General features: G+C 48.2%; 1 protein-coding gene across 3 annotated transcripts; it reads right to left on the reverse strand.

The window, feature by feature from the left end:
* Nucleotides 1-253: 253 nt before the first annotated feature.
* On the reverse strand, nt 254-17,237 carry RAB41 (RAB41, member RAS oncogene family). 3 transcript variants are annotated; one of them, XM_088062516.1, is made up of 9 exons: nt 17,068-17,198; nt 15,636-15,694; nt 13,918-13,971; nt 11,707-11,806; nt 8,805-8,910; nt 8,415-8,526; nt 5,535-5,628; nt 3,110-3,176; nt 254-2,280 (listed from the first exon to the last, which is right to left on the reverse strand). In XM_088062516.1, exons 2-9 carry the CDS (start codon nt 15,659-15,661, stop codon nt 2,216-2,218), a joined length of 624 nt encoding a protein of 207 aa, XP_087918642.1. In that variant the 5' UTR covers nt 15,662-15,694; nt 17,068-17,198; the 3' UTR covers nt 254-2,215. The 3 variants fall into 3 exon arrangements, with proteins under 3 accessions (XP_087918642.1, XP_005526199.1, XP_087918643.1); XM_005526142.3 differs by lacking the exon at nt 11,707-11,806 and having other exon boundaries at nt 17,068-17,237; XM_088062517.1 differs by lacking the exons at nt 11,707-11,806; nt 13,918-13,971; nt 15,636-15,694; nt 17,068-17,198 and adding exons at nt 9,278-9,341; nt 9,589-11,696.
* Nucleotides 17,238-17,376: the final 139 nt, after the last annotated feature.

Raw genomic sequence — 17,376 nt, forward strand, 5'->3', positions numbered from 1 at the left:
CTCTTTCTCCTCTGTCCCTCCTTCTGCTCCATTCTTCCTCCTTCCTCTGTCCTTCCCTTCTCTATTCCTCCACCTCTGCCCTTCCTCCTGTCCTTCCTCATTCATCCTTCCTCCTTCTCCATCCCTCATACTCCTCCTCCATTATTCCTCCTCCACTGTTCCTTCCTCCTTTCCTCCTCCCTCCCTATTCAGGACAGGAATGTCACGCCTCGGAGCAAACCCCCCAGCCCGGTGTGGCAGCAGGAGAGCGCAGTGTTGGTGAAATAACTTTATTTATTTAGTGATACACTGTGGCTGTGTCACACAGTCCTTACTCAGAGTTACAGTCACACTTACTCGCTACAGCTACAAGACAGCAGGGCCGGACACACGGCAGGAACACATCCAGAAAAACAGTGGGAAGGGAACTATTGGATTCCACTAATTACCCCCCGCCCCGTAATTGGGGTCTCCCCCCTCCCGCCCCGGTCCGTGACTCGAACAACACGAAGGGACAGCAGAGCTGCCTGTGAGGAGGGACAGCAACACCTGTTCTACAGACACGGACACCGACACCAGCAATTCCCACAAAGGGCTATGTACAGGGAATGGGAGCAGCTTCCCGAGGGGCGGGCAATGGGGAGTCACATCCCAGCTTCCTCCTGCAGCCAGCTCGCCTGGAGGGGAAGGGACTCTGGGGACCTCGGTGACCTGCTGCCAGGCCTGGGCTGTCCCCTCCTGCCCTCAGGTGCACACACGGTGGCAGGGACTGAGGGACACCCTGCCAGGGGAGGGGAGAGAGTGTCACTGACCCCCCCACCGTGGTCACACTGTGTCCTACCACAGCACCCTCCGTGTCACACTGGCCCAGGTGGGGAAAGGACAGTGGAATTCTCCTCCCTGCCAACTGACAGACCAACTTGTTTGTGGACCCAAAACCCCAGGAAATCTCTGAAAAGCTCTGAATTCATTCAAAACCAGGGGGAAAGGAGGCAGTTCCCAACCTCCAAGGTTGGGCAGTGACATCAGAATTCCCTTCAGCAGTGTTCAATCCTCCAATCCTCCGCCCACTGGGACAGGAATTCCCTGCCACTGCTCCCCTCAGCTTTGGCAAACGTTAAAACTCCCCCAGGAGTTAAATTGCTGCTGGTCTCACCCCAGAGCTCTGCTCCAAGGGCAGAGACAATGGGAATGATTCCATCAATCAGCAACCTGGGAATGAGAGTGGAATGTTGCCCTTCCCTCTGCTGTGGCTCTCCTGCTCCGCATGAAGCAGCTGCCGTGATGAGGAACAGGAGAATGGAGATCAGGGAAAGAGCCTGAGGAGCATCCATGACTCCCAGGGCAGGTATTGTCCCTGCAGTGATGGATTCCAGGTCACTGTTTCCTTCCAGAATCCCTGAGGATCTCTCCCCACCCAGCCTTAGGCTGCAAAGTCTCTGTTCCCTCCTCCTCTCCCACATCTGCAGCCAACACTCACCAACATCCTCTGGATGGGAAGAGATTCCAGCCGAGGGGAGCAGGCTCTGGGATGTCCCTGCCACACAAACAGGAGCAACAAGGCCAAAGCTCTCAGAGTTTGGGGCTTTCCAGGGCCCTGTGCGACATGAAGGGCAAAACTGGGAAGTTGTGAGCAAGAGTTAGCCAGGATCATCCACAGAAAGGAGAAACCAGGGAGCTCATGGGGTGTGTGCCCTGTGGGAAGCAAAGCCTGGGAACAGGGAACCTGCAGAGTCCAAAAAGGCAAGTCCAAGTGACTGGTTTAAGTTTAAGGAGCAGCCTTTTACCAGAGGAAGTGGGGATGTGGGGCTGGAGAGGGCAGGGGGAGGATGCAAGGCAGGAGGGAAGGTGGAGAACCCACCCCCCAAAGCTTCATTTTTGTCTTCCCTAACTCGGCAGCTTTTCCATGGCATTCACAAGATACATCTGAGCAGGGAGGCTCGAGGTGGGAACAGGGGGAGAAAGGGAGGAAGAGAGAGAGAAAGAGAGAGGGAGAGAGTGTGAAGGGCACCGCGGTGCCAAAGTGCAACAACATAAAAAAATAAACTCAAAAGACAGGACACTCATTCTGCACTCAGGGCTCAAACCATGCAGTGAGAGGGGCGGCCGGGGCTGCTCCCCACCAGTACACAGGGATTCACTCGCTTAGGAATGGTTTTCCAGCCCCAGAGGGGTGGTGATGAGCGGGATGTTCTCTGGGAGCCCGGCCGGGCGGGGGTGCTGCTGGCAGGGGCTGTTAGCAGGAGCACCCACTCTCCGTGACTGGCTGCTCGGGGGGCTTCTCTAGTTTGATGTCAATCACTGCAGGGAAGGTCAAGGAATCACCTAAAACAGGAGCTGGAAGAGTTGTTTGGTGTCTGTCTGTGGCCTGCCTGCACAGGGTAACTGCAAAGCCAGGGACATGGTGAGACCTGTCAGAGGATGGATAAATAAAGTAACAAGCTCTGGCGTTTTAAAGCTGTGGAAACTCCAGTTTGAGTGGAGAAGCAGAACTTGTGTTGGCCATGAGTTGTGTACATTTGTATCTGGCCCACAAACAGGGTCATACAATCCCAGCATGGCTTGGGTTGGAGGGGACCTTAAGGATCACTCAGTGCCACCCCCTGCCATGGGCAGGGACACCTTCTACTGTCCCAGGTTACTCCAAGCCGTGTCCAGCCTGGCCTTGGACACTTCCAGGGATCCAGGGGCAGCCACAGCTTCCCTGGGCAGCCACAGCTTCCCTAGGCAGCCTGTGCCAGGGCCTCCCCACTCTCACAGGGAAGGATTCCCTCCCAGCATCCCATCTACACCTGCCCTCTGGCAGTGGGGAGCCATTCCCCCTTGTCTTGTCACTCCAAGAATTTATAAATATTCACTTTTCTTTTTCAAGCTTCTTCAGGTCCTGAAGGCCCAAATTATGTTATCCCAAAGCTTCTCTTCTCCAGCTTGAACAATCCCAATTCTCCCAACCTTTCCTCACTGCAGGGCTGCTCCATCCCCCAGCTCACACTCCAACACCTCCCTGGCCTGTTCCAGCCACATCCCTGCAAGACCCCAGTAAGGCCCCTCCCCACCATGTGCCAAAGAAAGTCAGCAAGCCCAACTTAACACCAGATAATTGCCCAGTTTCATGGGAAAACAAGGATACTGTCTTCTTTGCTCTTCTCTGGTGTGCTGTCCATCCCAGGTAAGGCAGCAGCCACACGGCGGAAAAGCTGGAAAGGAGCGAGAGAGAGAAGCTCAAGGCTTTCAGAAAAAAGTTCCTGTTAAAAACATTGTTTTACAGCAGGACTCGGAGTCTGAGTTGTACAGACTCGTTAAGTGGTATTTTAGCAGGCAGAGCAGTGATCAAAAAAGCCATGAGAATTTTATGTAAGAAATTTAACAGGTTTTAAAGAACTTTTATTAAAGAACTTACTCAATGCCTACAAAAATACCAGTTTTATTTTACCTGTTCCTGCCCAAAGAGAACATGGAATTAATTAGTAAGCTGTTCCAGGGATTCATGGAACTCCCTCCTGCACTCACTAAACAACATTTACTACATCCAGCCTCTGCTTGTGCACACAGGGTGCACATTTGGGGATTTCTGATCACTCAGCTGGCACTGAATACTCCTCTGTGGAATAAATGAGCTTTTAGAGCCCAGCCTGAAACTTTTCCTGTTTTTTTGATTCTGCTGCATTTCTTCTGCACTTCTTTTAACTCCTGGATTTCTCAGCTTCTCTGAGCTGAGCTCTTTTGGAATACTCCTTCACAGGGAGTTCCATTTATCTCAGTTCTCTGGGTCAGGAAGAAAACTCTAAAGTTTGTTAGGATTTTGTTTCTCGTGTTTATTAGGATGTTATCACAAAACTTGGCAGGTCTTTTCAGACTTTTCTGCACAAGTACAAATTACTACAACTTGGCACACTTTGGGTTTTGGTGGCACAAAATGGCTTTGAACCATGCCACCGTCTCATCTATTTGTTTTTATATTATTAACTATAGACACATGTATTGTTTTTATATATTAACAAATAAGTTTTCTGTATCGACTTATGTAACTAAAACTGCAATTAACTTTCAACCAATTCCTCTTTGTGCTCCTAAAAACTGCAGAATCATGGAGAAGGAAGAAGAAAAGCTAAAAACAACACTTTTTTTCTTCCATCTTTACTCCATGTATTAAACACTCTAAAATCTGTATTTTTCACTTCAGTGACATATTAAACATTCTACTACTTTCTACTTATTTTTTTGTAAATCCTGGTTTACCCAGGGATATTTGGAAGCCTTTCTGTCAGTGACAAATAGGATTAATACTTTTTTGGAGAATAGGACAAACAGAGAAATCTCTCCCCATTTCTGGATTCCTACACAGCCCTTCAGGTCAGTCCTGCTGCCAAACAGCCATTCCTCAGCAGAACTGCTGGCTCCAGGGAGCTGCAGTTACACTGGGAAGGATGTGCTGGAGCTGGGAAGGGCTCTGATATCCCCAGAAAATCCAGAAAATGGATTTGCATCATTCCTCAGCCAGTGTTTGGAGCTCACCCTGCTGCCCTCCCACAGTGCAGACACTGCCAGGCTGCTGAGCTCTGCTGCATCAAACACCAGAGCAATCCCTGCTGCTGCTCATTTCCCTCCCAGCAGCTCCTCAGCCACCCCTCCAAAGAGTGCTCCTTGCAAAAACAAGGTCCCAGTAAGGTGCTGGAGTTTGCAGCCTTCAAATCCCAGCTCTCCCCAGCTCTCTGGGCAAAGAAGGCAACACGAGTCAAAATCAAACACTAAATCAGTGAGTTCAATCCAGAACTGCCACAAAAACTGAGCCCAAAGCTTCCTAATCTCCCTGTGAAGTTGTACCAAGCTGCTGGTGTGCAGCAAACTCCTGAGGATGTTTCCCAATTTCCTCCAGAGCCCACAGCTCCCTATTCCAAGCCCTGTCACATCCAGAACGATCCCTGAACCTCTGAAAAGGGGAATCACAAGCAAAAGCCCAAGGGCACAAGCAGAAATCTGAGAAATTCTGCTTAAAACAAAAATTTAAAGGTTATTTTGCTGTTTGGTTGAGCAAACGCTGGCACCTGGACAGCCCCCATCCTTTGAGATATTCCAAACTCCCGCTCTGAGCAGGAGGGTTGGAAGGACTGACTTCCAGAGATCCCTTCCAACCTCAATTCCCCTAAAATATTTCAAGATTCTCTGGCTGGCAAACAGAAAGAGGAGCTTCTACTCCACTGCATCAGCAGAAACAATTCTCCCCACTGATGTCAGCAGTGATTTCAGCAAACAGTGCACTGACTGTGAAGCAAACCAAACCAAATTCCAGCTGACTGGCTGCACAAAACAATGATTTTTTTCCCCTTTCCCATCCCTCAGCACATTCTGGAGTGAGTTCTCCTTTGTTTCAAGGTTTAGCTTTGACAGGGAATCATTGACTCAACAGGAAAGAAGCTTGTACTACATAAACCAAGAAACATCTCAGGGGCTGGCATTAAACATGAGGAAATTCCTGCAGGATCACAAACGCAGCCTGGAGCAGACCCAGAGCAGTGTGGGACAGATTCCTGGCTGAGAACACAACCTGGATGTACCTGTTTCACATTGTAGCCAGTTTTTGCACTGGTCTCAATGAACATCACATTCAGCTCTTTGGCTCTCTGTTCCCCTTCCTCTGTGGTGATTTGCCTGCACAAAGGTGGAAAAGAAACACAAGGAACAGAAGGAAGAGTTAGGGATGGCTGGGAGAGAGTTGCTGCTCCCCCTCCTGAGCTCACCTCAGGACCCTCGAGGCTTCACCACCCCCAGGTCTTTCAGCTTGGAGTGAAACCACCTCAGGGAAGCTCCCCAAGGAACACCTGGAGTTGTGGAAGATGAGCAGCACAGGATGAAGCTTGTGCAGAACATCTGAGTTTCATCCATAGCATTCCAGGGAAGGAAAAACCCCCGCACCCAGACAGGGAGTTTCCCAAATCTAACAAAGGGAATGATGTGAGATGACACAGAGACTCCAGAAAGGCTCCAGCAGCAGGGACAGTACTTGGGGACAAGCACCTGGAATTGCCCCTCTGAGCACCTCCCTGTGTCCCATTAAGTCCTGCTTTAGCGCTGCTTTTAACACACAGCACATTCAGCTCTTGAACTTCTCCCTCACCCTCCTCTACAGAAACCTGTCTCCAGTAATGAGAACAAATAACAAAGCAGAAAAACCAAACCGAAGCAAAAGAGTCCAAAAATGAGAGAAAGGAAACTTCAGGGAGAAAAAATTAAAAAAAAACACAACAAAAAAAAACAGCCAGCAACTGAAGCAACATTGAGTGGAATGAAAAACTTACCAGGCTGCACTGAACAGGAACAGGGCTATTTTTAGTGCTGCTTTTTTGCCTCACAACTTGCCTCATCCCTCGTTTTTATCAGAGGATGAATGGCTTCCCTGTATTCTGCCTCAAAAAATGTCACCTTTGTGACACCAAAGGTGGCTTTGTCCAACCCTACAGGCCCAGAATTTCAACCTCACACAAATCCAGCTTCCTTTGAAAAGAAAGGCAAGGCAGCTCCTGTTACTGACACCTGGATATTGCCTTTCACATTGTTCCAAATTCCAGCCCCCACCAGGACTACTGTCACATTCAGCTCCCAAAATAAGGATTTCCAGTGCTGCATGCACTTCAGCTGTAGCTGCTTCAAACAATTTTCTGGTGTTTTTAATTCTTTCAGCAGTGCTGGGCCAGCTGTTGTGCAGCATCAGGAAATACTCCAAGGCTGAAATGATCCAACAGGGCTTTCTAGTTTCACATGAAACTGGATTTTGAGAGGAATTAGAAATGCCAGGTTATTGAATCAGGGAGCTGCAGTTATTTCCAGATCCCAGGAGAGGGTCAGTGGCCAAAATCCAGAGCTGGCTAAGGGACATCTTGGATTTTGCTTTTGTGAACAATTTCAGGGACAGACTGTGAGTTCATCACACATGGAATTTTTAAGCAAAATGAACTGTACATGTTTCTACTGTATTCCTGCAGCTCTGAGCACCAAGTTTTAGGAATATTTCCAAAGAGCAAGGCACAGGACACCTCAAAATGCTTCTCAGTGAAGTGGGAAAAGCCAAGCAGAATTATTCCTGCTGGGCATAAAAACTAAAAACCTGCAGCCAGGGAAAACAGCCAGGGATGTTGGGACACAAAACCACCAGAATCACAGGAGAAAATCCACATCACAACACATCCTGAAGGAATGTTCAACTGAAGGAATGAGTAAAGCAGGGGTAAGAACTTAAAATGTGGGAATGCCTGACAATGGAACACTCAGATCACTGTGCCCATCATCCCAAGAAACAGAGTGAACAATGGTATTCAAATAAAAGCCAAGATTTTGCTGAGGAAACTGTAATTTCATCGATAAATTGTTCTCCTTCGATCAGGAATATCTTGTTAACAGCCAAAGGACAAGGATTTGATATTTTTAGGCTTTATTTTGCTGTGAGATCCAGGTGTTTGCCAGTTCTATCTTCCTGAGATGACGTTTTTTGCATCACATCAAAATCCCCCACGGTTTCAACCCCTCACACATGCCCTGACACCCGAAACCCACATTTCTGGTGTGTGTGTGTGAGGATGGTTCAGCTGGAAGGATTGGAACTGCCTGGTTCACTCCATTTTCCCTTTGCCAACTGCTTCTGGCACCACCCATTAAAATAAAAACCTTCCCTTATCCACACTGCTCCTTGTTACCTTCCTAAGGAACAAAAATCTCTGAAAATATCCAACAAAATTATTGTTAAATCAACAATACAGAGAAGGATTTGAAATAGGAACGCAAAGTAAAGCCTGTGCTCTTCTAAGAACCCATTCCATTGGTTATTTTGGTTGATGTGCTGTAGAATTGAAAGTTTTAAAGTGAAATGTTTTATGGCACCTCCCAAAACATTAAGTCAGTGTCATTTTAGGAGCCTAATTAAATTTTTGGGTCTCTCTTTGGGGGAAGTTTGGGTTTTGCTGATCTGGTTTACTTTCAAGCATCCACAAACTCAGTGTTTGTTATGTATGACATGAAATTTACACTCAGAGAAATTCAAACTTTTAGATCAATCCTACAAAAGTTCGTGCTGCATCTTAACAAGGAGAAACTGTGCCATGAACTTCCAGCTGCATGTGCAGAGAGAGTGAGGGAAATTGGTGGAGAATAATGGAAATCAGCTGATTTCCTTGTTTTTACACGCAGCTTTCAGCCTTTACCTCGGTGTGAAAAGGAAAACCAGACAAAATACCCCACTGGGAAAATGGTGTAGAGCCACTTAAGCAATTTTTTTAAACTATTTGTTGGCTAGCAAAGGGAATAACTTTTGCTGAAACCAGAAATGAGAATTTCCCAACAAGCAAACGATGTTGTGTTTAAAACCAAGCCTTATTTTAAGCCCAGCCTGGTCCCAGTCCTTGGTGGCTCTGGGCAGGGCAGCAGGGCCCAGTTTCCCCCGTTACCTCTTGTCTGCCAGGTCAGTTTTGTTCCCCACCAACATGATGATGACATCACTGCCTCGCTCTGTCCTGACATCATCGATCCACTTGGAGGTTTGCTGGAAAGAATTCAAGTCTGCAGGGAAGAATGAAATAGCAAAGCTGAGGATAAAACTCCTTTAAGACAATGAAAATGCTTCACTCGTACTCAGGTGCTTCTCCAAACCTCCCCACCCCACATTAATTATTTCCTGCCCAGACAGAAAAACAAGGAAGGGGGGGAAACATTTCTGATTTTACTGATGTTTTTGCAGAACTTGTGGTTGTAACTTCTCAGTTCTGCTGGTGTGGGGTATTTCCAACAAGGACACAGCAGAGCACCACTCCCCTGTGCTGTCAGCAGCCCCCACTCACTTGTGATGTCATAGACCACGACGGCGATGGTGGAGTCGCGGATGTAGCTGGGGATGAGGCTGCGGAACCGCTCCTGCCCCGCCGTGTCCCAGAGCTGCAGCCGGACCTGCTGGGGCCAGCCCGGCCCACCAGGGAGAGGAGAGAGAGCAGGAAAACCCTTTAGGGAAAAGGTCACTTCCACACCCAACTGCAGCAGCTGAGGTGACCTCGTCATCTGGCCCCAAATCCAACCACAGCAAAGCTGCTTCCTGGATCTGTTTGTAAAGTGATTTAATTCCCGCCTTTGCTCACCCAGAGATCCTGCTGTTCCCAAACATCTCTACCTCATTACTGAGGGTAGCCAACAGTGCAGCACTGATCCCCCAGGATTATGGATGGGATCTCCACAGGACTCATAGCCTGGAGCATCTCTGATCAAAGCTTTTGGGGCAATTCCCACAGGACAGACACCAGGCAGGAAAACAGAATCCAACCTCCAGCATGGAGCATCCATGTGATGGCAGTGGGGATTTCCATGTGATACTGAAGCAATGATTCCTTAAATTCCAGCAGAAATGAAAGCAAATGTTACACACTGCAGGATTCAGGTGGTGCACAGGACATTGGGTTCTCCCTTCCAGAGCAGCACAGGAATCACAAAAATGCTGGTCCAGAGTTTGACCCCAAACACAAACTGTTATTATTATATATATTGTATATTATTACACATGACAGCTCCAAGGTCTGGGACCTGTCTGGCTGAACCAGCACTGCTCAAAAATTCCCCAAACAAAAAGCTTCCAACCCTGGGAGTGCCTCCTTTTCCTTTGTCCCACAGTGCCGGAAAACAGGATTGCTCCCCATTCCCAACAGTTTTATGGAGTGATTCCCAGTTTACAGCCACAAATAATCCCCCACAGGGAGGCAGAGCACTGGTTAATGAGGAAGCTCATCAAGAAAAAAGCAGCTTCCTCAGGACCAATCATTGCTTGTTTAGAAGAGGAAGAGAAGCTGATAAAGCACAGGGCTGCAGTCAGATTCAAAACAACATCTTATCGACATCAGGGAATGTCGAGCTGATGCCCTGGGGCTTAAGGAAGATTAGGGTTTATAGTTAAACCAATTAGCTCTTGCTTCATTTTGAAGGCAGACTTGATTACAGGAGCAGAAGTCAGGGCTCTTTATCCCAGGAAACTCAAGGTGACAAATTGGGAGCACCTGGGCAGTGTCACAGTAGAGGACAGCTCCTGGACTCCCCAAGCTTCCACACCTTCCCTGGACAGAGCTGTTACACTGGAATATTCACCATGAACGTTCACCTAGGTGGTGACTGAACTGCCCCAAACCTTCAGACTCACAAGCAAAAACTGGAGGAAGCACCACAGAGCTGGCCCAGTCAATTTGTTTAATTTGTTTAATTTATTAAATTTGTTTAATTTGTGATTAATAATTAAATAATTAATTTATAAAGGTCTCCAGTACCTTTACAAATTAATGGAGCAGGTACCACACTGAACACCCATGAAGTGACCCAGGTTTACTGTGTTTCTACAAGTCCAGGTTTGTGTGCACCAATTTTAGAAGGGAAAATGCAAATAACCACTGTGGGACACCAGGAATGAGCCCAGCCTCCCTTAGGAACAACCTTCAGGAGGGGCCTGAGCCGAGTATGGACTCCCTTCATGTATCTCTCCACCTGCATTTTGGGATGTCCAGCGTATCAACAATAACTGAACAATTTCACTGTGTCCCCAGAAGTACCTGAGCATGTCCCTACAACACAAGAGAACTTTAAACCTCTCAGTCACCAAGAACAGCAAAAAAATGAAATTATCTGCAAACATCAGCCCGTTGCTGAAGAATGATGAGATCAGCTGTCACTTAATTTCTTCTGACATGGCTGGGAGCTGTTAAGAACAGCCTGGACCAGCAAAATGTTTCCAACTGCCTGGATAAACAGCATTCTGTCCTGTACAGTGGGAAAAATGATGTCAAGCTGTGCATCCTGCCCCTCTGCCTCAGCCAGGAGAATCCCCAGCACAGGCACACCTGCACATCTCTGTGCTCCCCAAACAGGCCAGTTTGACATCATTTGCACCAAACCAGGAATTCCCCCAGAATTCTCTCCAGGACTAGGAGAAATACCAGGAAATTATTTACCCTGAATAGTGAGGATAAATCGCAGCCTATTATTTGTTAAGCACTTCAGCCTAGCAGAGTAAAACAAATGCCTGGTCCTCACTCTAAACTTGTTCATAACAGAATAAAGCTGGGCCAGAGCTTTTCCACCTGTGCTGTTTTCTTTAGTGAAATTTATATAAATCCTCATACTGTAGATTAACAAAACCCCCACCAGATCGAGCGGAATCAATAACGAGGAGTTAAAATGAAATAATTCTCTTCACAACTTCCTATCTTGTATTAAAACATTCATGTCAAGAATTACAGAGAATTTCCCTCTAAGCTTGTTTGCTCTTTAGAAATTGTGATTGTTGAAAGTGTCTCCTCTTTCAAAAGCTCTCTCGTGAGTCTCCAGGTCTCTTTTCCAACAAAATGGGAATCTTGAATCCTCCTAAGTCACTCTACAGCTTCTGTTTTAAAGGGTCTTGTCTTGTTTTACCTACTCTGACAACCCTCCCTTGCTTTGGCACCTGAAGCTGTTACTTGCATAACCTCTCTCCTTACCCAGAAATTAAAAAGAAAAATCATTTTGAAGTTAGAAAAACAAAAAAACAAAACAGAAAAACAGTAAAGCTTTCCAAAGGCTACCAACAACCAGCACAGACACAGGAATTCCCAATCCCTGCCAACACCCACAGGTGGCTGATGGGCTATTTTAGCTCTTTTTGGTACCACCACCACTTGCAGAGTACAGATATTTATTAAAGGCAAGGTCCCTGCAGACCCTGGGCTCGATACCTACTTGTGATGTCAAAGACAATGAGAGCCACAGCAGAGTCACGGATGGAGCTGGGAATGAGGAATCTCTCCTGGCCGGCTGTGTCCCACAGCTGCAGCCTAATCTGGGAAATGGAAAAGTGTAGGGGAAGGGGAAGGGGAACAGCAGGAAAATGGAGAACAAAACCAAAACTCAAGTGAAATCAAAATAAATAAATAAAAATAAGTTGCAAAGCAAAACTAAGGCAACAAAAGGAAAGTTCAAATGGAACAGAAACATGAAAAGAGGCAGCGACACTTCCCGAGGTTTGGGAACATCCCTCCCTCCACACACCCGGGAATATCTCACACATGCCAACACCAGAAGTCAGGAGAGCCCTAAATCCCTCCTCATGGCACCAGCTAACAAGGGAAATGCACAGCCAGGCCTCAGGGATACTGCCAGAACAGCCACACAAGCAGCTGGCCAGATGTGGGACTCCTGACCCTGAGGACCACCTCAGCCTGGCCTGGATGATCCCACTGGAAAACCAAAGGTGTGGAACCCCCAACAGCAGCCACCCTCCAGGCTGGCTTCTCCTGCACTGCAATCCAACAAGGCTGGAAGGTATGGACACACAGAGAAGGAAGAACTGCCCAGTCTGTCAGGAACGAGGGCAACTGCCACATGGATGTGGCTCCTGACAGCCAGGACTGAGGATGAGGCTTCTGGTGGCTCCAGCTCACCTAACGCCACACATCCCAGTGCTGGGAATGTCACACAGCTGCCCTTCCTGGGAGATGGTTTAAAAGAACCAAATTCCACATGTATTTCATGGAATTCTAGAATGGTTTGGGTTGGATGGGATCTTAACACTCATTTCATCCCTGCCATGAGCAAGGACACCTTCCACTAGACCAGGATGCTCCAATCCCTGTCCAGCCTGGCCTTGGACACTTCTAGGGATGAGGATCCCTTCTGCTGTCTTGTCCAGGCCATGTTTAGAGCTGAGTGATGGAGCACAGCTACAATTTCAGGATACATTATTTGCTGTATCAAATCCACCAAAGCACACATCCCAGCTGGAGGCTCAGCACTCCTCATTTCCAGACCAGAAATCAAAGCCTATTGCAAAATCCAGCATTAACCACATCTAAGAAACTATTCCAGTGTCTGAATTTTCCCAGCTTGTTTGCTTGTATTTGTCCTTCCTCTTATCTACACTCCACACCTCTTTGTGGAACAGTCTTTATTTGAACAGGCTTTATGAGCTCTGTGGACCACTTACATAATCAGGAAAACTCTCAGCATTCCAACATTGGGAGGAAAATGGGCTTTTCTGGATAGCAGGGCAGCAGGTGAGTGACATCCTGACTTACACAACCATGAGAAACCCACATCACTCTAACAGTACACAGGCATCCACAGGTGTCAAGCAGCATTCCCAGGATCTTTGCCTTAAATAAAGGTTAAGGAAGGGCTCTTCTAAGAGGGAATCATTGGTAAAATTTGGGCCACTGGAAAAATGGCAGAGAAACTCTCAGGAAACTCAGCACACACACTGGGAAGAGACTTCTTTGGAAGCAGCAGACCCAAAGCTCCAAACAGGGAGCTTCCTGCTCCCCACAGCTCTGTCACACGCCTCACATAGCAGCAAAATAGGAAAAAGGCAAATACTGGCAAAACATGAGTAAATCCACAAATACTGAGAGGAAATCCAGGAGAAGGGAGTGAGAGGTCTCTGTGCAAACAGGAATCTCATGGAGGCTAAATCCCACATTGCTTTATTGCAGTAGGTCAGAGCTGCATTACCACAGGAGCTTCCTAGGAGGAGGAACGAGGTCTAATCACGGAGGACTTCAAGTCTTGGAACATCAACTCTTTGGCTTTTTATTGGCTTCAGGAACTGCACTGGATGAGCCACGTGGGTCCAGCTCAGAATATTCTGTCGTACCTGAGGTCTGCTCAGCCCTTTTCATCCTGACAATCCCAGAGGCAGAGCTGCAAATTCAGGGAGCAAACTGCACCTAAAGCAGCTCCACACAACAGGCAGCACATTCCCTTGGATGCGGCCATTATCCAGCCCCAATTTTCCATGGAAGACTTTGACTTCCTGAGAGAGATATCAGATCTTGTACCAGTGATGAGATTCAACCAAGGATGGTTCTCTGGAGGCTGCTGGGGGATTCCAGCAGCTGCTGGAGGAAGGGCCAGGGGGAAGAGCCCTCCCAGCCACCCCACCCCTGCCCCACTCACCGTGCGGTCCTCCAGGTACATTGTTTTGGACAGGAAATCAATTCCAATGGTTGCCTGGAAAGAGAAGAAGCATTAAGGAGCTGTGAGTCGCCTTCCAGCATCCCCCTTCTGCACAAACTCTCAGAAATGTTCACAAACTTGTTATGAAGCTGGTGAAGTGATTTGCCTTCAATTGCCATCAACTGAGGTGATAAAAACAAAGCAATCTGTGGATCTGCACCAGCTCCATTTCACAGCATTCTTCAACACCTCTCAGCTCCACAAGAACCTCTGAGTCTGGATTTTAACCTCAGACATTCCTCTATCTCCACATCATCCTATCTGAGCTGGTAGCTCCTTCTAGCCAGCTGCAATTCAGTCTGGTAAGAATTCATTTGTTAGAAATACCCCAAAGGTAGAACACATGAGATCTATAAAATATGGGCAAATGAAAGCTAAAAAGCTGTGTTTATCCAGGCCTTTCCACTTCAGAATGTGCTTCCCTTGCAGTGACATTCAGCAGCTTCATTTCCCAGGCAGGTCTGCATCCACTCCCATTCCCATTCCTACAGCAATTCCAGCACAAAGGCATTTAAAATAATGCTCTAAGTTAGGTACACTCCCAGGCACTTCAATCAAGGAGCTGTCCCAGCCCATCAGAATCCCAGGGAAGAGGAGAGAGCTCCTGATGTAAGAGATTTGAGTGTTTTAGGCAAATTATCCCCACTCTTAACACAAACAGCTGAATGTGTACCACTGGCTAAGTGGAAAAGAGCAACACAGTCAGTTTTGGGAGGGAGAATTTGTTTCTGGGAGGTCTATTTTCCAACCAGGCCATGATTTCTAACAACTACAATAAGCAATAAATAAATAAATCCATGAGAGCATCTTCCAAGAGTCAGGAAAAGAAAGGAAACACAGGAGAAGGAAAACCACAGGAAACACAAGAGGATCCCGTTCCAGTGAGTGACTTGGCCTTGACTTCAAATCACCCCAATCTAAACCAGTAACTCTTCCAGGGCGAATTAAAAGATAAAGCCCTAATCTCATCTGCTTTACAGATATTTGATATTCCCATGAAATACTTCTGAGTGCCTTTGATGCAATTAATTCTTCCCCAAACCTTCAGGCCTCTTACACATCTTCTGCTTTTCATCTGCAGCCTCTTCATCCCCACCCCCCTCTTTGCCTGCCAAGACTTCCCTGGCTTTTCCTATCTTTAGTCCTTTAGTCAAAAAATAGTAATAAAAAAATTGAGAGACAAAATATACCAAGCTGACTTCTGGCAGATCCATCTACACACTCCAGACTCAACTATTCCAACTGAAATGGAAGCTCTAAAGATAACAGAGACTAAGAATGTCAGAAGATGTTGGGTTTTTATTCATTCTCCATTTCCTGAGACTCCCATATCCATCACCATCATCAGAAATCCTGACCATCATCTTCCCATCATAAAACAATGCTCTCCCCATTTTCCTCAAGGCTTTTCACAGGATCTATCCCACATCCAAAGGGGATCTAAGCCTTGCTGCCTTTCTGGACACTGCACTTCCTGACATCACACTGGATGCTTTGATTTAATCATGAAGCTTCATCTCACAGCACATTTTAACCTCTTATCAGATCTTGAAGTAGCATCTCATGGAGATATGGACTCACAGCAATCTATCTGAACAGCAGAGCATACATTTATCCAAAAATACATATTTAAAAAGCAAATAAATAGTATCACATACCTGGTAAGTATTGTCAAAACTGTCATACATAAACCTGGTGATCAGGGAGGTCTTCCCAACTACAAGAGAAGAGAAAAATTACTTTCAAGCAGCAGTGGGAAAAAAAAAAAAATAGCACTGCTTTGGGAGTGGCACTGATCTGACAGCAGCTGCCAATCTCAGGCCATTCCAGCTACACCTTCCTGGGAAACAGCCAGCTGGAAACTTCAGTCCCAAAATGACAGAGGCAGATCAATCTCTGCAGGTCCACAATGAATCATGGTGATAACCTGGCTCTCAAATCAGGTGTGTTGATAACAAAGACCTGGTTGTTTGCTTTGGGCAAGCAATAAATCTGCTTTGTTACCCTGTTCTGCTCCTTATGTAATCCCCAAGTCTGGGACATAAACATCAAAACAAAGCAGTTGATATCCCAGATGCTGTTCTGCTGCCGCTGGCTGCATGGAAAAGCAACATTCCACACTCCCATCCTTCCTCTGTAACAAGATTTTAGATACAGGGCAAACTCTGGTGGTTTGTTTCAAAACTTTAAATTTACATCTCCAAATATCATCAAGAGAAAGTGCAGAACTGACAAGAAGTGAAAAACAAAGATAAAGCTCTAATTCTTGATCAGGAAGCTGAGAAAAATTCAAAGGACATGAACAGAAGAGGAAAGATGAATAAATTGCCTAAAAATATTGTGAAATTATGAACATTGCAGAGAGTTAAAAACAGATTGGAAAAATGTCTACCAGCAGCTATGTCAATCCTACACTGGAAAGGCTGGGAAATTAGAAAACTTCTGGAAATCCCTCCAAGACCTCCAGTTCCGGGCTCGAGGAGAAGGCGAGGAGCAACAACCCCGCGATTGTTTGGGTGGGAAGGGACCTTAAAGCACATCCAGTTCCACCCCTGTCATGGGCAGGGACACCTTCCACAGCCCAGGTGGCTCCAAGCCCCATCCACCGGGCCCTGGGCACTCCCAGCGAGACCACACCACGATTCCAAGGAAAACACACAACTCATCCATCTATTCCCAGGGAAGGGGCACAAAAGGGAAGCCCTCTGAGGCAAAACAAAACCCCCGCGGCTGTGAGGGAGGGAGGCCGCGGCCTGGGGGGCAGCGCAGCCGCCGGGAGCCCCCGCAGCTCTGGGGCCGCCTCCCCGCACCGGGCGCACTGCGGGCCAGGGAGGGCAGAACGGAGCCCAGGCCGAGGGGAAGGGCTGGGAACGGAGCCCCGGCCGAAGGGAAGGGCTGGGAACGGAGCACCGGGCCCCGCCCGCGGAGGCCTCAGGCCGGGCCGCCCCACCCCCGGCCCGGCCGGCCCCCCCAGGCCCGGACCGCGCCCCCCCCCCCGGCACAGCGCTGCCGGGGCCCCGCACGGCCCCGGGGGCTGTCACCGCCCCGCGGGCCTCGCGCGGTCCGGTCGGGGCCCGGCCCGGCGCTCACCGCTCTGCTCGCCCAGGAAGACGAGCTTGAACTTCCTGAGCGGGTTCCCGAAGTCGCCGCCGCTGCCGGGCGCGGACATGGCGGCGCGGGGGGGCCGAGCGGGAGCCGTGGTGGGGGCAAGGAGACAGCGCCGAGCGCCCCGGTACCACCGCCCCGCGCGTCACCTCCGCCGCGTCACGGCCGGCCCGCCCCGGGGGGAGGCGCGTTGCCACGGCCACGGGAGGAGGGGACGCCACCATGGCAACGGCGAGGGCGGGGGCCGTGCTGCCGGGGGGGGTGGTTGCTATGGCGACGGGAGAGGGTTGCCAC

This window comes from Pseudopodoces humilis, chromosome 15 (assembly GCF_049639895.1).
Source record: "Pseudopodoces humilis isolate 2021_Gansu_Grassland_sample_001 chromosome 15, ASM4963989v1, whole genome shotgun sequence".
NCBI classification, from domain to species: domain Eukaryota; kingdom Metazoa; phylum Chordata; class Aves; order Passeriformes; family Paridae; genus Pseudopodoces; species Pseudopodoces humilis.

What these genes read in the sequence shown, in the direction of transcription:
- RAB41 (XM_005526142.3), bottom strand. Translation starts at nt 17,146, where the DNA reads ATGTCCGCGCCCGGCAGCGGCGGCGACTTCGGGAACCCGCTCAGGAAG. An exon ending in GTTTTGACAATACTTACCAG is followed by an intron (nt 13,972 to 15,635) that starts GTATGTGATACT and finishes TTCTCTTTCCAG; the next exon opens with GCAACCATTGGAATTGATTT. An exon ending in CTGGCTACAATGTGAAACAG is followed by an intron (nt 3,177 to 5,534) that starts GTACATCCAGGT and finishes GCTCCTTTCCAG; the next exon opens with CTTTTCCGCCGTGTGGCTGC.